Source organism: Beta vulgaris, chromosome 9 (genome assembly GCF_026745355.1).
Source record: "Beta vulgaris subsp. vulgaris cultivar EL10 chromosome 9, EL10.2, whole genome shotgun sequence".
Lineage (NCBI taxonomy): Eukaryota > Viridiplantae > Streptophyta > Magnoliopsida > Caryophyllales > Amaranthaceae > Beta > Beta vulgaris.
In genome coordinates, this window is record NC_079210.1 from 51,566,127 (window position 1) to 51,593,493 (window position 27,367).

General features: G+C 36.6%; 2 protein-coding genes across 2 annotated transcripts; one reads left to right on the plus strand and one right to left on the minus strand.

The window, feature by feature from the left end:
- Window positions 1–58: 58 nt before the first annotated feature.
- Window positions 59–11,100, minus strand: LOC104904632 (aromatic aminotransferase ISS1). Its single transcript, XM_019252076.3, has 9 exons — window positions 10,559–11,100; window positions 10,282–10,329; window positions 8,893–9,021; window positions 8,027–8,086; window positions 6,709–6,865; window positions 1,454–1,557; window positions 1,229–1,287; window positions 892–1,000; window positions 59–749 (listed from the first exon to the last, which is right to left on the minus strand). Exons 1-9 carry the CDS (start codon window positions 10,625–10,627, stop codon window positions 294–296), a joined length of 1,191 nt encoding a protein of 396 aa, XP_019107621.1. The 5' UTR covers window positions 10,628–11,100; the 3' UTR covers window positions 59–293.
- Window positions 11,101–15,136: 4,036 nt separating this feature from the next.
- Window positions 15,137–25,817, plus strand: LOC104904633 (D-glycerate 3-kinase, chloroplastic). The gene is made up of 13 exons (XM_019252077.3): window positions 15,137–15,429; window positions 17,471–17,871; window positions 19,001–19,080; window positions 19,183–19,234; window positions 19,321–19,362; window positions 19,461–19,539; window positions 19,800–19,831; window positions 19,913–19,981; window positions 23,180–23,254; window positions 23,362–23,478; window positions 23,562–23,612; window positions 24,900–25,087; window positions 25,515–25,817. Exons 1-12 carry the CDS (start codon window positions 15,297–15,299, stop codon window positions 25,041–25,043), a joined length of 1,275 nt encoding a protein of 424 aa, XP_019107622.1. The 5' UTR covers window positions 15,137–15,296; the 3' UTR covers window positions 25,044–25,087; window positions 25,515–25,817.
- The last annotated feature ends 1,550 nt before the right edge of the window (window positions 25,818–27,367 follow it).

Below are 27,367 nucleotides of genomic sequence, written 5' to 3' on the forward strand. Positions count from 1 at the left end.
AATAATTGAACTAAAATACAATCCTTCATTCACATGTCATCAACACAATGTTGCAAACTACAGTTAGCTCGCCATGATCTCGTATTATTTTCAAGTTTTCCAACCACATGGTGGCTACAATGATTTTCTCAACTTTTTATACTCTTTAGAGAGAAAATTTGATCATTCTGTACAAGTCATTACATTTATAGAAACAACTTGCCTTTCTTCATTCTAATGAAACTAAAATGACAAATGCTTATTAATTAGAGTATATCCCCCACAACCCAAAAGAACAAAAAAATAACCTCCAATTATCCCTCCACCATTCCATCTTTCAACAGTTCCTCAAAGCCCTTTTTGAGCCTCTCTGCAGCAACCGCGGTTTCAGCCTCTGGCAGACCACCGAAGGATATTCTGAGGTGTCCCGAGCATCCACAAGCACTTCCCGGGATCAAGACCAATTTATGTCGGCGAGCAAGCCAACGAACAATTTCAAAGTCATCTTGGAACTTATCAGGAAGCTTCACCCATAGGTAGATGGCCCCTTCTCCCCCTTTTACAGCACCCTCACCCAAGAGAGAAAGTGCCTCCTTTATAAGTTCCCTATTCTTAACTAAGTCCTTAACTTGATCCTCTACCCAATCTCTTCCTACCTCCATGGAGAAAAGTGCCAAGTGTTGAGATATTATAGAAGCGCAAATTGGAATGTTATCTTGCACCTTCAGGAGCTGATCTAAGAACCCGTCTACTCCAGCCGGATATGCTATCTGCATCAAAATTCAAGCACAACTCCTTTTTATCTATTGTTTTGTTTAAGAACTCGTCTTTTAGAGCCCAAAAAAACTGTGTATACAAAGAAAATAGACACTATCACATGCTTGGAATATGGAAAGGCAATCTGTTGCTTACATATCCAACACGCCATCCCATCATTCCGTAGGCTTTTGAGAAAGAAAAAATGTTGACTATATGATCTCCTTCTATACATGAGTGCTTCCGACCATCATACATGAAATATCTGCAAGTTGCGATCATCGTAAGATAAAGATACCGTCTACGGTAGTGGAAGCAGAAAAATGTACAAAGAAGCTGCTGAGCAAGCAAGTAGGTAGATTCAAAATACATTTTGAATCATTAATTTGATAGCTAACTGATGATCTAACTACTGAACATATCACAATTAATGAGCATGAAGAAAATAGTTTGATCACTGTGTAGAGAAGAAAAAGAAAAAAAAACAACTTACTCATAGGTATTATCTACAATGAGCCAAGAGCCAGCATCTCTACAAAGATCAGAAATTCTCTACTCAAGGAAAAAGAAATGGACAAGATAATCAGAAGATCCGAAATAACTGCTCAACAAACCAAACCATTGTACTTAGATTTGGACACATAGCAGAAGCATTGTTGATAAGAAAGCATAAAAAAATGTGCGGGAATTTAGGGGGTATAGTGAGAAAGAGTAGGACCTTGAGGAGAGGTTCTGGTACGTAAGTCCCCGATGGATTGCCTGGATTAACAACTGTGACCACCTTTGGTGGTGGGTTAGCCTTGAGAGTCTGCTCTAGCCAGTCTGACAAGCAACATTCATATGTAAAAAATGCATGAACCATCAAGGACAAACCCACGTTATACTAACATTGTAATTTGCTTCACTTTTCAGTCTCATCATCACATGAATCAGTGTCATCATGTTATATTAAGCATAAGTTGCATGTGACAAACTCAAAATAAATGACCATTTTGTGAATTAAAAACCAATCTAGATGCTTCTGCATATTAGATAATCATGAAAGTAATGCATTTGGGTGTAAGTTCTATTGACTATCAATCTAGAAATAATATCAAACAATAATAGAATATCAAATAATAAAGCAGGAAAGAACACACCAGAAATTTTACGTGGAAACCCAAGAACTGGGAGAAAAACCACGAATATGCACTAGGAATCGATGAATATTCAAGAAAGATTACAAAAAAGCGCTCAAGAACTCTCTCTGTAGCTTTTTCTCTCTCTAATGTGTTTAAAAGATGAAAAATACATTAATCTCGTAATTAGGGCACCTATATAAATACCCCCACTAAGGAAAACGCGTTTTCGGAACCATCCCGCGTGAAAATAAGCCCCGCCCGATCAGGTCGGGCGAGACCCGCCCGATTGGGCGCTTAAATCCTACGCCAAGTTGCTCCCGGGCCCGATCGGACGAAGACACGCCCGAGTCGTAATACGGTGTCCCGCCCGATCGGGCAAAGTGGCCCGATGCCATCGGGCGAAGCATAAAACACGCTGGGCTGAAATCGTTGCGCGCCCGATCGGGCTTCCTCGCCCGATCCGATCGGGCGAAACGTAAAACAGCCATAACTTCTTCGTTTCTCAGCGGAATTGGGCATATGACCTATCGTTGGAAAGCTCTCGGAACAAGCTATCACCTCCACTTTGAATCACCTCAAAATCATTTATAGATTGAAAGATATGTCCATTCAAAGTTCGCCTTATGCCCAATATGACGTTTTCTCTTTACGCAACCTCATCTCCACACCCATACACCTCCATGAGTTCCATATACTACCATATACCCAACAATCTCCCACTTGGAGATAGGTGTAAGTGAAAAAAACTTCATACCTTCATCATCCTCTCATTCATCTCAACTCCTACACACAACTCCCACTGCAAAAGCAATCTCGAGTCGTGTCCAAACCATGTCATACCTTAAGCATCCCATGACAACACATCTCCTCTACACCAAGGAAAATAACATTGAAGTTTGCACCAACTCCAATTCAAAGACATCAAAATCTACACCGACTTTGATTCTTAATGACTAAACTCCAAATCATTGCACCATCACTCCATGAACCTACACACCCTCCTACCCCGGAGGTCGGATCACCTTAGAGACAAGTACAACCAAATGAAGATCCCTTCCTCTACAACTAAAGAAGATAACCACTTCCTCTCCAACCAAAGAAGTACATTGAATTCTCATCAAACTTCACTAAACCAATTACCACCTAAGCCAAAGAAGCTTCTCATTGTTCTAAAAACAAACTCACATTGCTCCCACTCGAACAATACACCCTTTGTTCCACTTAGGATTTCCGGCACAACATGCTTGTGTGCCGTCCTTCACCTTGTGCGCTTACCGGTCAATTTGCCACCGGGATACCGCTTCACCACGGTTCTCATCCCTTGGCCCCCTATCGATAGTTTTCCGACCAAACGACACCTTACATGAAGTTCTCATCCCAATCCCGGGCCCCTTCACTATGCTCCCCATGGTGTAAAGTGTTCCAGTCCTTGTCCCACGAGCTATGATCATTGCTCCCTTGACAATTTTCCAAGAACCACCATCAAACACAACCTTGTAACCCGATGTAGCAAGTTGGGCTACCGATATCAAGTTTTTCTTCAACCTTGGGATAACTTGACATTCTTCAACTCCAACGAGCCACCATGAGTGAGTTTCACACTCACATCACCTTTCCCCATGACTTTCACTGCCTTGCCATCCGCAAGGTAGACCTTTTTAAGTTTTCCAGGTTTGAAATTCCGAAACAACTCCTTGCATGGTGAGGAATGATGAGAAGAACCCGAATCCAAGACCCATGATCCCGAGCACCCAACCAACTCTTCCTGATCATCCATGCTTACCATCAAAGCATCAGAATCGTACTCCGAAATCAAGTTAGTTGATGCTCTTCTTCATCATCACTTTCTTGAACCTTCTTCTTCCTTTTCCCATTCTCTTTCCTAGGACAATCTCTCTTTAAATGTCCTTCATTACCACACCCCCACCAAGTAACACTACCTCTGCCCTTTGACTTACCCCGGTCCCCTTTGACTCCGATTTTCCCTGAAAGTTCCTCCCTTTTCCCCTCCCTCTACCTTCTGCACTGTATGCTCCAGATGATTCTCCACTCTCCTTCCTTCGAATGCTCTCACTCAAAATCAGATCACGGACAACATCATAAACCAATTTCTCTTTACCAGAGGAATTACTAACAGCAGTTACAACAGTTTCCCAAGCAGTAGGTAAAGGACAACAAAATTAGGGCTTTCACTTCATCCTCAAAGGCAATATTAACCGAAGATAACTGACTTATTAATGAATTAAATTCATTAATATGTTCAGCAGCAGAACTACCATTATTCATCTCTAAACCAAACAAACGGCGCATCAGATATACCTTATTCATTGCAGAGGGCTTTTCATACATATCTGACAGTGCTTTGATCAATCCAGCCGTTGTTTTGATATCCTTGACATTGAACGCCACAGTCCGAGCCAATGTCAAACGCACCACCGCTAGTGCTTGTATGTCCAGTACTTTCCACTTAGCCTCCTCCATCTCAGCAGGCTTTTCAGACAAAGGTTGATACAGATTTTTCTGATATAAGATGTCTTCTATTTGCATCTTCCAATATCCAAAATCTGTCCCATCAAACTTCTCAATTCTAATCTTTGAATCCTCCATTGTTAATTATTCTAGATCTAGACAATAATCAAACCTAGCTCTTGATACCACTTGTAAGTTCTATTGACTATCAATCTAGAAATAATATCAAACAATAATAGAATATCAAATAATAAAGCAGGAAAGAACACACCAGAAATTTTACGTGGAAACCCAAGAGCTGGGAGAAAAACCACGAATATGCACTAGGAATCGATGAATATTCAAGAAAGATTACAAAAAAGCGCTCAAGAACTCTCTCTATAGCTTTTTCTCTCTCTAATGTGTTTAAAAGATGAAGAATACATTAATCTCGTAATTAGGGCACCTATATATACCCCCACTAAGGAAAACGCGTTTTCGGAACCATCCCGCGTGAAAATAAGCCCGGCCGATCAGGTCGGGCGAGACCCGCCCGATCGGGCGCTTAAATCCTACGCCAAGTTGCTCCCGGGCCCGATCGGGCGAAGACACGCCCGAGTCGTAATACGGTGTCCCGCCCGATCGGGCAAAGTGGCCCGATGCCATCGGGCGAAGCATAAAACACGCTGGGCTGAAATCGTTGCGCGCCCGATCCGATTGGGCGAAACGTAAAACAGCCATAACTTCTTCGTTTCTCAGCGGAATTGGGCATATGACCTATCGTTGGAAAGCTCTCGGAACAAGCTATCACCTCCACTTTGAATCACCTCAAAATCATTTATAGATTGAAAGATATGTCCATTCAAAGTTCGCCTTATGCCCAATATGACGTTTTCTCTTTACGCAACCTCATCTCCACACCCATACACCTCCATGAGTTCCATATACTACCATATACCCAACATTGGGTTCTAATAATAGACTAATGGTAAACGTTTCTCCTCCATCCCCTAAATATTTGTCATTCTTTCTACTTTGTGTTGTCCAGAGACCCCACACACACCACACACACACAGAGAAAAGTTCTCCTAAGGCAAAGCTTGGATCCAAGGATATAAATAAAGGGGAATATTCAATTACAGGGGTAAGAGAGGAAGTGAGGAACATATAAAGACTAAAAGAAGGGGGTGTTTGGTGTGGATGGAAGATGGTTGTTAAGACTAGGTCACAGCCTCAGAGAAAGATAGAGGAAAGAGCGATGGAATCTTTACTTTAGGATGGGATAAGAGAACCTATCACCCCCATTAGGGATTTGATCTATTCCTCCCTAATGTTTTGCATAATATTTTATCTTCCATAATAGTTTCCACATCAGATGTAGATTCAGGAAAATCCTGAGTATTGTTGCAAATTCAGTGATTGTTATTACTAAGCACCTCAGAAGTACCAAAATAATATACGTAACTAAGAATAAATACTTTTGAGAAGTTAGATTTGAGGAAGTCAATGGCTGCTGCGTTTAGGAATTGGCGGAGGAATCATAGAAGGAAAAAGAAAGCATATATGCATTCACAAACCACAAGCAAATGAAATTAGGCTTTACTGAACTCGTTCTTAAACGGATGCACAGGGCAGTAATGTGATACGCATTTAAAAAAAAAAAAAAAGAGAGGAACAGCACACAACCAAGAAGGCAGGAATTGAGGTTACAGTTCCAGGTGAAATGAGATCTCCACTCCCTAATCATCAAGAGAAAACTTCAAATGTACAAAATTTGTAGTAGGTCAAAAGCATCGGTACAGACCAGAAGCTCCAACTGTAGCCTCGAAGCTTGAATACATAAGAATCTTATACCTCAAACTTCTGAAACAAGCTGGAAATCCTCTCTCACCAGTTTTTTACCGTACCCCATCATCTCAACCTTTTTATAGTATGTGTTGCATTTTAAAAGGAATTTCAACTCTTGGCACCCCCCCCAAGAAAAGAAGAATTACTGTAGACGCACAAGAAAGAAAGAGAGAACCCTACCCCAAAGACAGGAAAAACATTGGCAATTGGAAATCAGTATCTACTATTAACTGAGAGGGCTAAGATAACATCTCTGGGAGGTCCGATTCACAAGAGTGAGAATAAATCTACAAGAAAGATCCTTGCATCTAATTGATAGATTTTGCCAGCAATTACATTTATCAGACATACGGACATGTAACAACACCTGAATAACTCCATTGCCCATCAAGGCATCAACAATAGGACTTTGTCGGTTAGTGCAAAAATCAGAAGTTCAGAACACTAGCTTTACAGAAGAACAACGTCAAATGCAGTAATTATAAATTCAATAGATAAGTATAGTCTGAGCTGGACGACTACATGCATGTCATTGACAATTGATGAGGCTTCTCACCTGCATCAGGATACAGAGTCTCTGGATCACCAGGACCAACTAGTATGTTACTAACACCAGTCATTTGAAAGGACATGTATGCATTGAAGTAATATGGTGCGAACATGACCACAGAATCCCCAGCATCACATAGTGCAAGAACAAGATTCACAAACGCCTGGAATTACAAGATTGAGATAAATCATCAAGATGCAGCAAACATATGCTCAGAACTTTCACTTATTAAATACATCAATTCAGTGATCTTAAGCATATCGAGTCACGATGACAGTAGCTTTACATCTGAAATCTGGAAGTGAAGTTGTAACCAGTACCGGACCACACTTAAATTTGGCGACAGTAACGAGCCAACTTGTGTGCGAATTCAGGTCTGCTCAACCCCAATTCTAATCCAGATTGACCAACTTGGGCTCTAGTATTCAAATTGAGTTGGTATCAAGTAGCTCCAAGATAGCCTGATTCATTAACACCTATAATGTCTTCTTGCATTTGCAATTAGATAATGGAAATCCAATAATTTTCACAATCTACCAAAGACTTGTTGATTGAACAGACAACAAGGTATTTTAGAACATTTTAAGTGCTTATGTTGATAATGTTGTGCTAGTTATACTTGGAGTTTCAATCTTATATAGTTATTCTACTTTCCTATACGAATATATAAATAATTGAATCGAATTTTGAATTGCATAGGTGAGCTCAACTAGACTAACTCACGGCCACAGTTGACTAGTTCGAGCCAAGAGGAGCTCAAGGGGTAATAAGTAATCCAAACCCAAGAATATGAACCAATTAACAACATAAATTCTGGATATTTTCAAGATAATCTTTCATTAGAATTAGAGAAGGGAAAGTGATTAATGAAAACTAGATGAAAAGTTACACTCATAAAAATGTGCATCTATTAGTGAGCTATATAGATCACACACTATGGCTCCGTATGGTAGGGCGTAAAACGTTTTTCCGGAAAATTGTTTTCCTCTATTTTCAGTTTTACATTGTTTAGTTGACAAAAGAGTGTAAAACTATTTTCCCTTGGGGTAAAATTACTCTCCCAATGATGGAAAACCATTTTCCTTTCAAAATGAAGGGAAAACTATTTTCCTTATCTCTCTTGTACACTCCTCTCACTACCTCCTTACTTTCCCTTTCATTTCATCATTTTTCTTACATCGAACCAAACAACGGAAAACTAATTTTGGAATTGTGTTTTCCATTGTAAATTGTTTTCCATGAAAATCATTTTACACTGAAAATGTTTTACGCCCTATCAAACGGAGCCTATATCTCAGGAGATTCAAAACAAATTCCTACTAACCTGATTTGCACCAGCTGTGACCATGATCTTTGATTTGTTCAACTTGTTCTCCCTTTGCAACTGCAACAGAGAGGACCCCAGAATAGCTTGTGTTAAACTCTAGAGAAGAAACAAGCTGCAAATTGGATTTATGGTCCAAACCTATTTATACACAATCTCAGTAACAGCGGCAAGTAAGATGATCTAGAATTTGATAACATAATGATGAAGGATGATTCGCCTGATAATGCAATAACTCGACAGCATAAACAAGCCAAACAGATGTAGTTATAACACATACACAACCCGGAAGGGCAGGAAACGAGAAAAAGAAAATCTCAATCCAGAACTAGATGATAGATCCCTTGTATACCAAATATACTGATACAGATCTATAGCCAGCATGCTTAGAAGTAGAAGCATAAGGGACCGAAGATCCCATATAGACCAATATTTGAAGTTCTTATTCTATGAGGATACAAACAAGAAACTAGAAGCCTAACTTTGATAACCAGCACAATACAAGGCCAGCTAGGGCCTCGACAACTGAAAGAAGTTTCCACCAGAGACACGGACCATGATGGTTATATACATGTCAGCAACTTAACCAAGCTGACTACAGTCACAGTTCGAAATCCCTTTCAGCTATGTATTACTCATCCAAACTCTTCATCAGCTTCAAGAGAATCTAATTTACGAAGCATGAGAACAGTCAAGCAACATCAGCAGATTAAGGAAGCTTAGGCGACAAGAATATATTTGTTAAATGTAAGACAAACATATTTGCAGACACTAACTCTAGGTAAGCACCATACGATTCAGAGCACCAGTCAGTTCATGCAAGGATCGGCCATTTATTTTATAGACCTTGAGATTAATATTCTTACCTTTTGCATCAGAGCGTCTCTTAGCTCAGGAATACCTTCATCTGCACCATACCGACTAATTTTAGGCTCACAGACGAGCTCTTTCACTTTGTTCAGTGCTTGTTTTGGTGGCTGCCAATATACTACGCCCTATACAAAAAAATTACAATGTGAGGGATGTCAGCACTGAAGTCCTCCATGAATTGAGTCTACAAAACATATATGAAGGACCAACTCTAACTCCAGAAGAGATACATAAAGGCATCACCCACCTGAACCCTCCCCCCCCCCCCAAAAAAAAAAAAGAGAAAAAGGGAGATTGCGACGAGTTGAGTCTCCTGAACAGCCAGCTGCCTAGTTGCTGGGCAAGACAGACGCACAAATCTCAAAAAAGAATCAGGATGTAAATTCAGGATGGTACTTGATCTTAGGAACTTTTTTTCTAGCACATTCTGTACTTCATGCAAATTGATATGAACTAAGCTCGTCCAGCAACAGTTTCTTGACTGCGGCAACCACTTTTAACATGGTTAACAAGCTCATGATTAGATGCAATACCAGTCTCAAACTATCATTGATCTCTAAAGAATACACGCTATAAAAGGGCTAAAAAAAAGGTTTTACTTTTACAAGTCATAGCAGCCCATCTATGTAATATCTTCCCCGTCCACATGCTTTCAATCAGCTTTAATATTATTCCGTAAGCACTTTTCACCTGAAAAAATTTCTGCAGATTGATTTGTTCCTATGGTTTAATTATTCAGTCTAGATCCTTCCTCTTCCTCACCGACCTCAAGCATTCATGACTTTGGAACTTACTTACAAAGCAATTTAACACAATGCGTTATATCCATCATCCGTGATCCAGCCACCCATTAATAGAAATCAAAATTCGTGCAATAGTTTCAATGGATACCATCAAGTACAAGGGCATAACATAGTTTATCCATATCTCCGAAACAACATAATTCAACAAACTTCGTTCTTATAAGGGTTTTTTCAGGTGAAATGAACGCAGCCTGAAATGGACAATAAATTCTCCACAGATGATCCACGAAATCAGAAAAGTTCTTCCAAATTTTACACCAGCAATCAACTATCTAAATAAAAACTTTGCACATCCCTATCATAGTGTTCCAGAAACTGAAAAATATTCTATCAGCGTTGCACACAGAATTTTGTGGACAAAAGAATAGTATTGTATTCATAAATTCTTAAATGACTCAAATCAACCATCACCAAGTCCAAGTCAAAGTCAAGGTTCAAATTTGGGCAAATTTCAATAACAAAAAGAAAATTCTGTAGAAGTAAAATTGGGTAAAAAAAAAATAAAACAACCCACATCAAATCAATTGAATGATCACATGATTCAAATACAAAAATTGACACTTTCATGAGTTTGAATCAAACCTGAGCCAAAGACACAGCATCTTTGGTAGCCCTGTATAATTCTTGTATCTGCAAAATTTTCAGACAATAAAAAGTTCACTTATCTCACCAAAAAGAACTTAAACCAAAATCATATGGAGTAATAATAGCATATAATCTTCAAATTATAGAAAGTTTATACCTTTTGAGATGATAAGAAAAACCCATTTCATATTTTGCATTGTTTGAGAATGTAAAAAATAATATAAAACATTATAACAAGGAAAAATTAAGAAAAATCAAAACTTTATAATTTTACCTGAACCATAACTGGTGATTCAGTCTCCAATGCCCTCCTTGCTAGTTTTAGTTTCCCAAAAGAACCCATTTTTTTTTTCTCTCTTTCTTTGTTTTCTCCTATGTCAACGAGACTCCCAAAACTCAAGTTTTTATTTATCCTTGAATTTTGGAAAACTTACCAACCCAAAAAATACGTTCTTTATAAAAAAACAAACAGCCAAATTAGACCAAAATGCCAAATTCTGACGAACCAATTTTGTCTTTTTGGGACCCTTTTTTCACTTTTTGTTATTTTCAGCCAAATAAATTGATGGGAATAAATTAATAGAGCACAAACTCATCAACAACTCATTTTGTCATGATCTAAATTACTTGAATATTACTCAAATTGTTGGACTTTTCTCATAAAAATGCAAAAAGCTCATTCACTTTTCTTAAGACACAAAAAAAAAAAAAATTAACGCGTGCCTTTTTTAGATACCAGAAATTAGCTTTACATGTAAAGTACTGAAAAAAAATTAAAAACCTATTTGAGATCATAATCGTACTCCCTCCGTCTCATAATATCAACTCCATTTTTTGTTGATCAAATTTTAAAATTTTTGACCAAATATTGTCATTATAATATAAGAAAACCTTACTTATGTGTGATCTTGTTAGCTATATTTCAACGTGTACTTTCATAAAATCAACTTTTTATATTTTTTATTAATTCGTAATTGAAGATATTAAAGGTTTAAATTACGTCTTGAAGACCGTATAAAAAAACAAATAATCCCTCCGTTTCATAATATAAGGCACACACGATGTTTGAGGTTGAACTTTGACCGTTAATACTCTCAATTTATGTTGATAGAAAATTTTAAAAAATAATATTATTATATTATTTTTCAAAACGAATCCAACGGTATCATTTTTATAATTTTTATTTATCGTATTTGAGAAATATTTATGATCAAAGCAAATTTTCGTAAAGCGTGAATGCCTTATATTTTGAAATAGAGGGACTACTCTATATTATGAATCGGAAGGAGTAGTATACTTAATAAATAAAGTAATTATTTGGTTGGACTTCATAAATTCATTCAAAGCTTGCATATCTAGAAGGAGAGAGACACGAAAAAAATGAGCAAAGTGGGAGAAAGCATAGATTCGTTTTTATAGAAGATAGTGCAGGTTGAGAAAGACAAGATTAATCTTTCACTTTGAATTGCAATTAAATCAGAGCCTCCCGAAAAACAGGGATTTCTGTCTGATTATTCAATGAAAAACAATTAATTTGTGATGGAGAATAATAGATCTATTTTGAGAATTATTTACGGACATTGATTGAGTGACCCTAAGGATTGACAACCCTCTTATTGTTGAATTTTCATTGGTTAAGAATACATTAAAACATTATTTTTATATCTCTTCTCTCCTCATTTATTACATACATATCAATATTTTATTCCTATGTGTCTTTAGGGTCTGTTCTCCCCAGCTTATTTTCAGTTCAATTCAGTTCAGTTCAGTTCAATTCAGTTCAGTTCAATTCAGCTCTTGACAATACTTTTACTCTCACATATCACTATTCATTTCAGTTCAATTCAGTTCAGATCAGTTCAGTTCAGTTCAATTCAGTTCAGTTCAATTCAGTTCAGTTCAGCTGTTTTATGTCGAAGAGAACAGGCCCTAAGAGGGTTGGCAACCCTAAGGATTATCCAAACATTTTCCATTATTTACTCATTAGAGATAGATAGTTCTAATAAATATTTTTAACTGTTGCATTTAATTTTACTTCTAGAAATTGTACTCATTAGATACATTTCTTCATTGGTAACTTTTTGTGCTCAGGTATTATTAGAGGTACTAAAAGAGGAGAAAAAATCATGGCAGGTTGTAATATCCCAACCCTTTAAGGGTTGCGAATTGTCACCAAATCCATATTAATGATCGATTGTTAGATTGTGTAAAGTTCCTCGAGTTGGAGACACTTTAGAGCATGTACAATGGTTGATGTCTCTCCAACTAGCTCTCCACACTCTCTCTCCTATTTTCTCTCTTCAAGCTACTCTCAAGAGCCATGTCTAAAAACACCCAACAACCATAAAACCCTTTAAAGAGTTCTCCATTCAACTTTTCATTATTTTGTGGTCCCCATGTCAATAAATGAACCTCATTTCACATTATGATCAAAGTTATATAAATTAAGTTATTCATGTAAATTAAATATAATTACAAATTAATCTTTTTCATAATTTAAGCAAAGTAGAATTTTTAAAAAACAATATAATTATGAGTGCTAATATTTAATTTTCATAAATTTGGCATGGAATGAAGAATTAACCTACAACATGAAAAACTAATTTTTAAATATCCAATATTAGGCTCATTTTATAGATAAAGGAAAATTATACTTGTTGGCATAATAATTATTACCATCTTTTTTTTAATTTTTATAGAAAAGATCATTAAATGGTTGCACGAAGAAAAAAGAATTGAAGTAATTACAATAAAAAGTGGGTCCCACACATTGGAGAGTCATCTCTTCATCAACCCAAATGGTATCTCCCCCAATAGCCCTTTGGCAAAGTGTCTCCATGGAAAGACACCCAAGACACACCCAAGAGCCCCATTGTGGGGTAAGAGGTGGCTCTCCATTTTCTCTCTCCTTGGAGAGCTAGTTGGAGAGCCCCATTGTACATACTCTTACAAAGAGGCAAGAGCCTTTACTCTTTAGTTTGAGTTGAGTTGTAGTATAGTACCATCAAATCCCACGTTCTCGTTGCACTTGATGAGTGGGTCTGGTCATGAGCCAAGTTGATCTCTAAATGACTTGACTTGGGTTTTATAAATTTTACAGAGTCCAAACTCGAACTTACCTCAATCATAAAAATCATGCCAAACTTCGTTTGAACGAATAATTCGAGTTTCGAGCTCGACTAGTCCAGATTGGACATGTTGTATTGAGTATTAACAATTCTTTATCTTTGTCATTCAATTAATTATTTAAGCATTGGTGTAGCAATTATATATTGATCTCATAAAAATTGTATATCTTTCTTATGGTAATGAGTTCACGAGCTTTCGAGTTGCACGCCATTGAGTTTAAGTTTAACACGTTTAGTATTTGAACTATAATTTTGCTCAAGCTTAGTTTTTTAATAAATGAAATGCGCTTTAACCAAACTTTAACTTGGCCAATTCCAAACTGTTCAAGGACAATTCTTTCGCATCCACCCCAATTTACAAGTGGTCAGCATATGTTAGTCTCATGGCCCCATGATCGAGTAGCTCCTGATCATCCCCTGTTGGGTGAAAAGCTTGATCTAAAATCCATAGGCTCAACCCACATTGTTGTGGAGGTTGTTAAGATACTATATGTTTGCAATATCAGTTGAAAATAAATGAAACTGCTAAGTTAACTGAAACTAATAAGATAAAGTTGAAACTGATAAGATCCTGAAACTGATAAGGTAGCTGATTAGCTTAACTATTTGACAAAATTAGTTGCTTAAGTTGATAAATTATTTTGTCAAAATTAGTCGTTATATAGACTTTTAAAAGATTTTCAAATATTTCAATCGCCTAATCTTGAAAAGTAGAAATTTTAACTTGTTATGTAAGTTATTTTAACTATGGTGAAATTTTATTTTACCTACTCTTCAGACACTACTAATTGTTTTAGCACGTAAAATATGTTAGCTCCTTATGTAACTAAAACTAGTTGTTAGCCCCCATGTAATGAACTAGTTTGTATGTTTCTAATTCCCCAAAGTATCACTACTTTGGAGGAATATGATTTGCAATAATACCTCGGTCTAACTTTTCCCCTCAAAAAAACAACAATTAGTTATTAGACATGATCTATGTCCCAGGTAAATTTATTAATATTGTACTTTAAAATTATAATACCGGTCTAGTGGTTAAACTTTAGTTATGAACTTGAGGTCACATGATCAAAACCTATACTATACAATTTCTAATTTTTATCCCACATTAGACCTGTTCAATAGGGTCATGATCCCTATCCAATCAAAATAGGTCGGGTCATATAGGGTCTAACCCTAATAAGACATTAACGGGTCGGGCCGGGTCAAAAAAGGATCACTTGAATTTTATGCGGATCTAACCTATCATACTCATTTTGTCAAAAAGGGTCATGCGGTAGCTTTCACAATTCTCTTTCTCCTCTCTTCTCTATCCACTCTTCTTCAACTCTTTAAAGGAGTTTACCACAATAAAGGCGCCATATTTCTTTTTGGCTATCCATAATGCAATGTCGCGAACTACATCATGCATGTTGACAAAGTGCGATAAGTATTAGGAGTTTTTTTGTTTTTTTTTTTAAAAAAGGGCTAGGATCGGGTCAGTCTAGCCCTTGACTGACCCGCTAGTAATGACTTCAGACCCAACCCGGTCTAATCTACATACAACATGACTCGACCCGAATCCGCCTGTTGAACAGGCCTATCCCACATTAAAGAGAACGTCACATGATACCTGTTCCTTGTCTAAGATTTAAGAAGGCCTTATTTGTATGTAGATGGTTCCCAAGTAGAGCCATGTATATAATGTAAAATTCACGGTCCATAAACACCAAAATGTAGATAAAATCGAGAAAAAAGACATAGTTGGGTGTCATGTCAACAAAATCACAAAACTATCAACTACTAGTGGAAGCTTCCCCTCCCATTTTGTGGAAGCTCATCCTCTCATCAGCAACACATACTGCAATTCATACACACACCGACAGAGAGAGAAAAGATTAAACAATGGCGAACATTTTGAATATTTCATCTCAGGCGGTGACGCCATGGTCAAATGCCACTTCAGTATTTTCATCCAATATCAAATTTTCTCTCTCCTCCAAATTCTCTCACAATTTTCCTTCTACTTCATCTTCCGGTAATTTCCTTCCTTTTTTCGCGTTAAATTTCTTTTCGTTAGGGTTTTGTTTGATAATTTGTGCGTTTACTTCTTCATGTTAATGGAAGTTCGCTTGAATTTTGTCATTGAGTGATTTTGTGCAATTTGAAGTTAGTATTGTTGTTGTTGTGATTGATTTAATGTAGAAGATTTCTCTGTAATTGCAGAATTGATGATTTCAAATTATTAATTTTGGAAGATCATGATGAATAATTACTACTTCTTCCGTTTTTTTCAACTGCAATATATCTTTTTCACGGATTCTAATACAAAATCATTTGTTCATTCATTTATATATGTTGTATTAGAGATTACTGTGAGAGTAATAGTTTACTTTAAGTTCAGAAGTTTCTGTATACAGATGTAAAATTAGGATAAGGATAGTATGTTCCTTTATTATATAGTGTCATTGGAGTGTTCTGTATTTAGAGAATAATAAATTTGAGTATAAGACCTTGAAGTGCCACGCATATGTTGCATTTGAGGTGCGTTCGGCTTCCTTCTTGTTTGTGTTCGACTAATTGCAAACCAGGCTTTTCCATATTGATTGTTGGGCCATAAGTGGTATAACAACACGATGAAAGTTGCTGCTTTTTTAATTGTTGTAATGGGTGATATGATAGTGATCTTATTGCTGATATGTTGGCAAAGAAATCTGGCAATGTAGCAGATATTGAGTATTTGTTGTAGTTTTGATGTTCTTGTGGTAATATGGAAGCATGTCTGCGGATTTTAATATGCCGGTACCATAATGGCAAAGAGTGGGAAGATAACTGAGGAGAGAGTAGTAGTGTAGTACCATACTAACTTTAGATTTTCGGATTGTGCTTCAGCCTTCAAGAATCTCCATGTACGATTCCATGGTCAGATATAATCGAGACCCGAATTTAACATCCAAGAAAGGAGTTTTTTTGAGGGTACTAAAAAGAGCATAAAAGGTTAACTAGAGAAAGTCTGCAAAGTCACTGCAAGTTCAACAGGTCTGTTGAGCTAGGAGATGAGGGTGAAAGGTGATAGTATAGCTATTAGAAACGGATTTTGGCTTACTAGGAGTGGAAATTTTTTATGTTGGTTGCCCTTATTGTCTTGATATTTGATGGAGCTCTTCTCTACTCAGGAAGTTAGTGCTTGCAAATATGTTTCAGCTACCAAGTCAGTGTCAGACTATTGATTAGGAACCAAAAAAGTTTACAGATTGAGAATTAATTTATAAGACAATTGAATAATGTCATGACTGGTTTCTGGGGCTGGTTTAGGTAAAGCTTCTCAAAGAAGAAGGCTCAAATTGGACACTCCCCAATAATCATTCAATACTTTTCAAAAATCATTTGGTGGGGAGAGCTCTGCCAACATCAATCAGGTTTTAGTTAGTGTACCTGTGAAGAGAAGAGGAGTGTGCCCCCTTTTATTGGTAGGAGACTGTAGCCTTTATTAATTTGTAGTTGCAATTAGTAGTTTTACATCCTGTCATACAGTTGGATCTATGATGAGTTGTCGCTGCATCGCAATTCACAATCATATATAAGGTGCTTCTAAGGTATATAAATTTGTCATATTGCAATTTAAGCACAGATGTAACATCGTCATGCCCTCTCCTCTGGAATACCATTACAGATTAAAGTTAAGAGGAGTTGGGGTATAGGAAGTCTGTTGCAGCAAGTGTGAAGGAAAACAAAGGGCCGCCTAGTTAAATTCTATGATTTTCAGACAGTATAAGCATTTTAAAAAAAGAATTTTCTTATCTTGAAATAGGGAAGATGGTTGATTGGTGTGTGGTTTACTTGGTTATGGGTAAGGAAACTGTCTGTAAACAGTTGCATGATGATAGGATCAATTAACTTTAGCTGAAAAGAGTCACTAAGTAACAGTTCATATTGATCTTAATGAAAGAGGAGCTTCTTGTTTGTCTATCTTTTGTCTTGGGATTTTTACTTCAAGCAAAGATTCTGGATATGAAAGACATCACTGTACTTTTAACTATGATCTGGATACCTTTCAAACTTCTGACTTTCTTGTTTAGTTGCTATGCCAGCAGGGTGTAGATTTTCATGGATGGAAGAGAACTTTGCAAGTCTCAAAAACATGTCTAGCAATGGAAGAAGAGTTAGCCATGTTCAATTAGCCCTTCCAACGACATCTGTGGCAGTTTCCTCTGTAAAGGATCTCTTTGCGTTTATATGTTCAGGTCCCCTTGTAGATAAATTAGGTCTAAATGCAGAGAAGATTGCGGAGTCCATCGATAAATGGTTAATGTGTGCATCTCAACTTTGTAGAATATTCCAGCTCAATGAACTTAAACTAGATGATGCTCAAAAAGTCAGGCTTTACCATTATTATATACCTGTCTTCTTATGGTGTGAAGATCAAATCTCCCAACATGCATCCATGTTCAAAGATGGAGAAGAACTCCCTCCTCTAGTGGTACGATTCTTAAATTCATCGTTTCCCCCTTTTATTTTTATGTTATCTGAAATTGTGAAAGCTTTTCTTATATTAATATTTCTCCCCTATTATTTTTCTGTTAACTGAAATTGTGAAATCTTTTTGTTCTCTATATGCCTAGACCTTTTATGCTTAATCCTCCCACTTAAATTTGTGTATTCTAGATCATAGGCAGATCTATCATTGAATAAGGGTATGCAAGTGCTCAACCCAAAAGAAGGGAACAAAAAAGTTACCATTCGGCAAAGTTTAAGGGCATTGCTTGGATTGAGGGTAATGCATTAAGGAGGTCATGTAAATCAAACTAAGGAAATTTAAGGTGGTTAGAGGTGATGATAACAGGGATAAGCTAGTGTTGGTAAGAAGAAAAGGAAGGAAGAGGGTAAGTGTAATCCTCATTATGGAGGTAATGATTACCCACCACCCCCTAGGGTAATTACCACCACCAATCAGGGGTATTAGCTTCTTCCTCTCTCCCTTTTCATCACAACAACACTACTCACTCCCCCTTACAACTACCTCAAATCACCTTCATCTTTCTTTTATTGAGGTGGTTTGACTTTTGTCACCCTCCCTAATTTATCATCCCCAATCCAAGTATATGGCCTAAGGAAAAAAGATCATATTGCCCATCTGTTATGGTGCATGCCTGAATCTTCTTGAATAACACCTATCAACCCCAAAAGTTTGAGGGAATTGATTAAATAGTTAGCTCATGGACTTGTGGACATATGGGATCTTAGCTGTCAGATTAGGAATTGTAAAATAGTTGTGCTTAATTATTTTTCTTCGTTGATTTTAGCACATTTAAGTAGTATGTTATATTAACTTTTTGCAGTGGTTGTTCTCTTTAGTATGATTTTATTATTTTATATGTTATCATCTGCTTAGTTATTATATGTTGCATTTTCTTTAGCAATTGTTCATCTTTTGAGTTGTGTAATTCTATTATGTCAAACTTTTTTATAATGTTATTTTTTCTATATAGTTGTGCATATGCAGTTCTATAATCCTGGACCAGTCACTAATCCATATTCATGATTTAATGGAAGTATTATAACTTTGAAATTTTTCCTGTTTCAGTTGTCTAAAATATGTCGTTTTGCAGATAGGATTTAGTGCACCACAAGGTTGTGGAAAGACGACTCTTGTATTTGCGCTAAACTATCTTTTCCAAGTTACTGGCAGGTACATATTGGAAATATTTATGGAACATGACATGTAGTTATGAGAAACTGATGGAAAAAATTATGACATATATTGTGGACTGATATGATGAAAATCTGCTAGGAAATCTGCTACAATATCCATTGATGATTTCTATTTAACAGCTGAAGAGCAGGTATTTACTCTAGTAGCTTCTGGGTATTCAATTAGAGGTCCATATCGTTGTTGTCTTTTTCTGATAGAATATTATGGACATTGTAGGGTAAACTAAGAGAAGCAAACTCAGGGAATAGGCTTTTAGAGGTATGGCACTATGACCAGCCTGCTTAGTTCATTTTTGTTAATTTTGTCTATGGTATAAAATTGTTTGTGCACTGACGATCTCAAATGACTAATTTCAGTTTCGGGGAAATGCCGGAAGCCATGATCTATCGCTTTCTGTTGAAACACTGACAGCCTTGAGCAAATTAACGAAAGAAGGTATTGTTTTACATTGAAAGTCCTTGTTATTGGTCATTGCAAGTGCAAGTACAAGTTCAAAGTTTCAAGTGGTAGAAAGTGCGCAAGCTCTTGGTGGTACCTTGCACAGTTAATTATATCCTTCAATTAGCTGTTCCATTATAATGATATGCTTATACTGTTGTTATTCCATTGGCCGAACTTTCTTCTTTTATGGCCTTGTCTTCTTTATTGCTTGAGATTTTCAGAATCAGACCATTTATAGAAGCTAAATATTTCAGGTATGAAGATGAAGGTACCACGATACAATAAAGTAAGCATCAAATGCTTTCAAGTTACCTCAATTTCCCGAGATCATATGTTTGAACTCTGAAGTTGATATATCTGCGTGCAGTCTGCATATAGTGGGAGAGGAGACAGAGCAGATCCTTCAGTATGGCCAGAGGTTGAAGGCCCACTAACGGTGAGAATTTCTATATATGGTCTTTGATCCTCAAACATGTGACTTCAAATGCCAACATCATGCCTTTCTTCACTGGGTAAATTTATGTACTCTAATCCATCTTGTAGTTTATTTTATCCTTATCTACAGGTTATGAGTTGTGACCATATTAGAAGTGAGGTTGCATGCATATGAACCATCCTGGATCCTGAGTATAGTGGTATCTGGTGGTGGTATTACGTTTTTTTTTTTCAATTTTGTGGGACTTGCATGTAGATAGATGATACATCTATTAATTTAGGAACAGACACTAAAGAACAACTAATGCTTAATCTTAGACTTGTTTGTTCCTCTATGTCTTTCACATGATATCTGCACCAGAACCTGGCAATATTCTTAAAATCTTCTGATTTCTTCAAAACAATTGAAACTGAAGGCTTAATATCTCTGAAGTTGCTGCGGTTCCTAGGCTGACATTTGCAGTGATGCCAACGATTGGAGCTGTCTTTTGTCTCTTGAGTTGTGACTTCCTCTTAGCAAATATACATGACTCAAGCTCATCAAGTCCAATTGTATATAGCCTAGAATAGATGTGTTACTAATACATCATCTATACTCCTGCCGCACACTTCCTAATGTTGGTGACTCCTGATTGCAGAGTCTACTGTTAGGCAATATAACTGTGCTGCTATGCATCACTGCATTTCAAGGCAAGTGGTGTACAATCCAGTACTGGACTCGGGAAGGGGACATGATTTCCCTATTGGTTTAAACTACAAAGAATGTAAAGCAAGATTCTGTGATCGAGTTTGCATTTTCTGGAATGTGGTTCAGCGTGAGGATGAGAGATATAGAAGGTAAATAAGTTATCTGGCCCATAAGGTTCCATGACGACCTGATATCTTCAAGAATAAAGTGATCCGAAATAATGTGTGTGTGATCTCCTTCTAAGGCAGGTTTCTATAATCGAGGCTTTAAATGGTTAATACATTTTGATGAGGCTTCAAGATGCTCTATAAGATCTGATAAATATGTCAAAGCGTTTAAAGAGCTGGAAGCTGACACAAGGGGAAAATTGGCAATCTTAATTATGCAGGACTTGTTCATTCAGAGCAAGTTGGCCCAGTATATGCGATTTTGCCGCATTAGGATTCATCAAAAGACCCCTAAGTGACGGGCCTCTTCTAATGTATTACTAATTACTTTAGGTTGGTTTCTCTCAGTCCCTCTATTCTTTTGAGTACTGTCCTCAAGGGGTATTCTTTCCATTACTACAAAATATTATACCCGTGCTATCGCTTCGGCTTTCTCCCCTGCTTCCAACCACCATAAGAGACATTCTCTTCTCTTGACCGATACATAGGTACTTCCAAGAGAGCGCAGTTCATCCACCCTAGGGCTACTAACACATTCATTTTAGTCGAGTTTTTAGCTTGTTCGAGCCAAGTATGTCCCTTGTTCAAGCTTGGCTTTGTTAAGCTACTGGCTTGTCCGAGCTCGAATAAGCATTTTAATTTCTTCTTAACCAATTGGCTCGTCCGAGCTGGATCCGAGCTTGCTCATTTGTACTTGACTACTTGAGCAAGCTGGAGATCAGACGAGCTGCATCTAATAAATGAGCCTCATGATACCTTTATATAAGAGATCTCATGTATACATGTAACTGATTTCAAGCTTCGACTGATCTTTTGGCTTAAAAAAAGTTGTGACAAATTTTCATGCATGCATTTGACAAGCTGTTTGCTGAAAGTTAAAATCTATTGTTAGTATCTGACAGCCACCCTAAGTAACACCATTTTGAGTGGTAGAGAATAGTTATTAGCAAATTGCTTGTATTACTAGTAAGTGTTTGTTCCAGCTTAACTGGAGGTCCAGGGTTCAAGTCGCGCAGGAGTTGCTAGGAGAATGGAATATATACTACTCTACCACCTTTTTTCACATGGTCCACAATCTTAATCCTACATGAAGCTGTAGACTTCTTTAGACTTGCAAACCTGTTATATGCTTATTTTTCTTTTTATCCTTCTTACATCTCATGGGAAATTCAGTCTCCCTTTTCTTTGGGATTTTACTCTTTTTGTATTGGCTGGACAATTCTATTACAATGCCGACGTCCTGACTCCTTACCATGTTATGTGAAATGTCAATTGAATAATTAAATTTCCAATTTTTTTGAGATATCATGAACCTAAGGATTGATTTCAATTTACCACACACGGGAGTATCCTCAAAATAAGAATAAGAACGGTGCATTCCGAGGTGTGAAGTGGGAGAGAAGAAACCTGTATCATCTGGCTTGAAAATCTCCATGACAGATTTGGGAAGCTACATAGTTCTGCATCTCAATAGCCATTATTTGTGCTTGTATAAAGAGTCCTCATTGGTCTTGCCTGATATATTTTAAAACCCCTTGCCGTGTTATGGGGTTACTAAGAAGTGAGAACTCCATCAAAATACTGTCTTAAGAGGTTTTGGGCTGTCTTCATATACTTTCTTCCACTCTATTCTGCTTATGTAGATTGAGATTTGTGTCTCACTAGATGGCTCCGTCTACTTATAGTATTCATACTCAAGGCTTCACAAAGATATAAGTGCTTACTTGGTAAAAGGTAGATTGGGTAGAAATTGTAGAGTTTCAACTAGTCAATATGCAATTTGGTGGTGTTTTGCAAAGAATAAAGATAGTAAATTATGGTTTGTCTAATGTGCTAATAAGAGACATATAAGTAATGGATTTGCTATAAAAGTTCAGATACTCAATTATCTTCTGCTACTATGTAACATATCTGGATATGTCCTTCAAGTGTCATTTTATGCATTTAAAATTCAAACTACTGATTGAGAACTGCTAGTTACCAAATTACCAAACACTTACAAATTCTGCTAACTACTACAGTTTGCTAGTCAAATCTGCAGTGCTAATACAATCTGCTATCCAGTATCCGTTCAATGTGCTATCTGCTAATTGCCAACCAGGGCCATAGTTTCAGAAAATCTGTTTGCAACTGTGACTCCGAGATCCATATGTTGTAGAAGACTAGAAGTATGTCATAGGATACACTGTTAAAGCTCTTTGCTGGATTCTGGTGAAAGATGTCTTTTGCTCGAACGAATACGACTAATTGACGATTTAGATAAGGACTGATGATACTGTCTATATTTCTTCTTTGTGATGCTCTGCATATTTGCTTTACCTACTTGTGTTGATGCCATTTGTAGGCCATCCTGTTTGAGGGATGGATGTTGGGTTTCAAACCCCTTCCAGATGAAGCGGTTAAAGCTGTTGATCCACAGGTTAGCTCTCCGGCAACTTATCAACATGCCTCTCCCCCCCCCCCTCCCCCCCTCCCCTCCTCTTCTTCCCTCACTTCCTAATTTGGTGTTATTTCTTGCTCATACAGCTTGAAATTGTAAATAAAAATTTACATGCTTATTATGATGCATGGAACAAGTATATAAAGGCATGGGTAGTGATCAAGATCAAAGACCCAAGCTGTGTCTATCAGTGGAGACTTCAGGTTTTCCTGACTTCCCATTCTTTACCTCCTATCACATTTTCCTCTGTAAATAAAGTCGGAAATAAGGTTTTACATTTTTACAGGCGGAGCAGGCTATGAGGGCAGATGGAAAACCAGGATTGTCAGATGAGGAGGTTCTCCATTTCATTCTTAATCTTTTCAATCTTGATTCTCTTCTGCTTCCTGTGTCAGGGATTTTCCTCCAATAGAGAAACTCCCAGTTTATGATTTTGATTGTGCATATTGCAGAGGGATTTTGGGTGAGATATTGAGGAAAGTAGGAGGATGAACTTTTTTTTTTTAATCAATTTTCCAATATATCCTCTTATTTTTCTCCAAAATCCCTAAAATGTCTGTTACTTCCCAAAATTGCAAAGAAGGCCATTGTGATTTTACATATCACCGTTATAAACTAGACCCCACCCGTCCTACCTGTGGAGTAAACTACCCTTTGACAACCTAAATTGAACCCCTTTTTTCCAGTAAGGATCTAAACTGTTTTTTGTTCCACCAAGGGATTGAAAACCAATTTTGTCAAAGCTACATTTAGATACTACCAATATATATGATGCAAAAAAGATTATAGAAAAAAGTCCCTCACTATTATTTGTAGGCAAAATGGGAAAATATCGTCCAAGTGCACATTTAGTTCCTTTAGGGAAGGAGGGGTCAAACAAAAATAGCGAAAGAAAGAAAAAAAAATATTAGTATCATGAACTATTTCAGAATTTTACTAGTTTCACCCAAATTTAAATTATGTCATTGTGAACTACTGTAAAAAGTGTAAACGTAGGGATAAGCTTTAAATTGTATTTGTTTTGAGGGGAAAAAAAGAAGCTACCGAAATACAATCTTCAACCTTTCTCAAGGACCCATATTACATATTATAAAATTTCCAACTCATCATAAAAATGAAAATAATCACAAAAACATTTAAAGCCAACATATATATGCCGTATGGACTAAAGAACAAAAATGAGAGGAACTTCACCTTAACTTGACAATCAAATGATCAATGGTTAAATTATGTAGTACTTCATTTTGTTGATGAAGAAAACACGTGGAATTTAGCTTGGATTTTTTAAAGGTTCTCTTCCCTTCTGGAATTGGTAGTGAAAGAGAAGTGATGAATGGCGCCAAAATTATCCCCACTCCTTCACCTAATGTGCTGAATCACGTTGTATAGGCAATAGAGTAATGAGGGAAGTTCTTTTTATTTATTGTCTTTTTCTTCTAGACATTATTGGTAGTATGTGTACTGTTGCTTCGACAGGGTTAACATTGTTATCCCTTGATGGAGCAAAATTATAGTTTAGGCCCTGAATGGAAGAAAAAAGGTTTTGTTTAGGTCCTTAATAGGTACTTAACTCGCCATATGTGTGTTCAAAAACTGATAACCTTAATATGGATGCAATTGGCAGGTTGCTGACTTTGTTTCTCGTTACTTGCCTGCCTACAACGCTTATCTACCTACACTCTACAAGGAAGGACCACACGGATCAGATCCAAATCACACGCTCGTGGTTGAAATAGATGAAGGGAGGAACCCTATTCTCATCGGCTGATGATAGGGTGTTTGTTTATAGAGGTTGGTTTGTTCATATTTCGGGTAGGTTTCCTACTATCTTGTAATTCTGTACATTAAATCTTCAAATGAAAGGTACATTCTTTCCTAACTCTTGAAAAAGCTTCTTGGAAGACGAAGCTCGATCGGACATATCTAATAGAAACTTCAAATCTTGCTATGAGGTGTGGACGATTTAGAGCAAATTAAGAACAAAAGAGAAGCAAGCCATAATCTTTTATTTATAACATTGTATACTTAGAAGACATCAAGAGCTAGTAACTCTTTGTCTTGCAGTACAATATTTTTCCCCTCTCGCACACAGACAGTCAAGAACATGAAATGTAAAAGATGTCAAATTAATCAAACATGTATCTAGCTTTTTTTTTTCTTCCTTTTTTTTACAAATGATGTTTGCTCGTAAAAGTAAAGCGGACTAATTAATCTCTTTTGTCCCCGTTTTTATCATCAGAGTCGCAGCAACAGCAGAAAATCTTCAGACAGCCTTCACATGCCTCGTAACAGCAGAAGCAGCAGCATAGAGTGAATAAGCTGCAATCCCTCCATAATTTTCAGGCATTAAAAATTAGAATGAACACCGAAAAATTAAAAAATGTTCCTGATTAAATGATGAACACATTCAAGATTAATAATTTTATGCTAAATTCAAATTGTATTTTTAACCTTAAAAAGCTCGGCTTAGCATGAAGATTTTTTTTTTTTGACGGGTGAAGACCGATAATCATGAAAAAAAGACAATGGGATGTATTAGTAATTACTAGTCTTACATGCACGCAATGCGTGCGATAAAGTGTGATGACAAATGAAGTAGAAAATAAAATTAACCGGGTAGGAAAATTGTCTGTACATTTTGTTTTCTCAAAAAACTGATGTTCATTTTAAATGTCCTACTTTCCCCCTTTTTTTCATTCAAATGAAATACTCCCTCCGTCCCAATTTATTTGCTACATTTTGCCATTTAGGGGTGTCTCAATTTATTTGCTACATTTGCAAATATTTCCATATATAGTACATAGGTCCCACACTTTATTTACAAATTTGCCATCACTCCCTTCTTGATTTTGTAAATGTTTCCATATATAATACATAGGTCCCACAATTTACCTATTTGCTTTTTTGTTAATTCCATTTATGTCAATGGTCCTCACTCCCTCCTTGATCTTTGTGAAAAAGTGCTTGTAGCAAATAAATTGGGACGGAGGGAGTAGTTAGTTATTCTCTATTTTTTTTTTTCTTTTTCTTTTTTTTTTGTGTCCCCCATGTGTTGCCTTATATAATAGAGATTATAAGTTTCAAACCAAAGATTTTAAGTATACTTTCAACGACTACGACAGTTAAAAGTTAGTATCTAAAGCCTAAAGGACAATGGTGTGCATGAGATTTCATCTTACATCCAAGATTACCACCTTTAAAAGTTAAGATGTTTTGTTTTTTCCTAAATTATCATCCTCAAAATTTTGTTCAACTAAATTACCTGACAAGCCTTATATCTACTTTTCTCAAAAATAAAACCTACGAAGAATTATGAATATTTTATAGTGTGTTGAAACCCATTGAAAGTCCACTTGTGAGTATCCTACATTAGAGAAAGAGGAGAAAATAAATCACTTTATAAGATTAGGAGTTACTCCTCCTATCACCAATTGGTTTTAAGATGGAACCTCCTAACTTGTAAGTGGGCTAAACTCTCCTCCTCCGCCTTAATGCTCTGTTAACTTTTACAATTGTACCATACTCAAAATTCACAAGAATTTTTTTTATATATGCTTGTGCAATTTTCACCCATTTTACTCTTCATATTCACCTAAGCTCACACCAAATTCGGACTCAAAAAAGAACAAATAATTTCTCCATTTACACCTAAATATACCAAAACATAGTTGTTCATACTTCATAGGGAAAAAAAAAAACAAAGGAGAGAAAAGTGACAAACCAAGCATAAATCCAGCCTTTTTCATTGTGACGCTTCTGAATGTGATCAGAGTAGGTAAGTCCTCGATCCATTTATGTTTATCTTGATTCTTGAGGTTGACCCTTCGGTAACAAATTTGTATGTACCAACAAAAATGCCTAAGCAAAATTGTTGAAAACTATACTGTAATTTGTTTATATGCTCAAGTTTAACCGAAAAGGGTAAGGAGTATTTGCTTTGCACAAGTCTTTATATACTGCTATAATATTTTTGGGGATGATTTATTTTATAAATCTAAGTCGTATATTCCATGTTAGTGCACTCCTATGATATTGTTGATATCTTCTTTTCATTTGATTATTGGTGATAAAATCAACATCCATCTCTTTCTC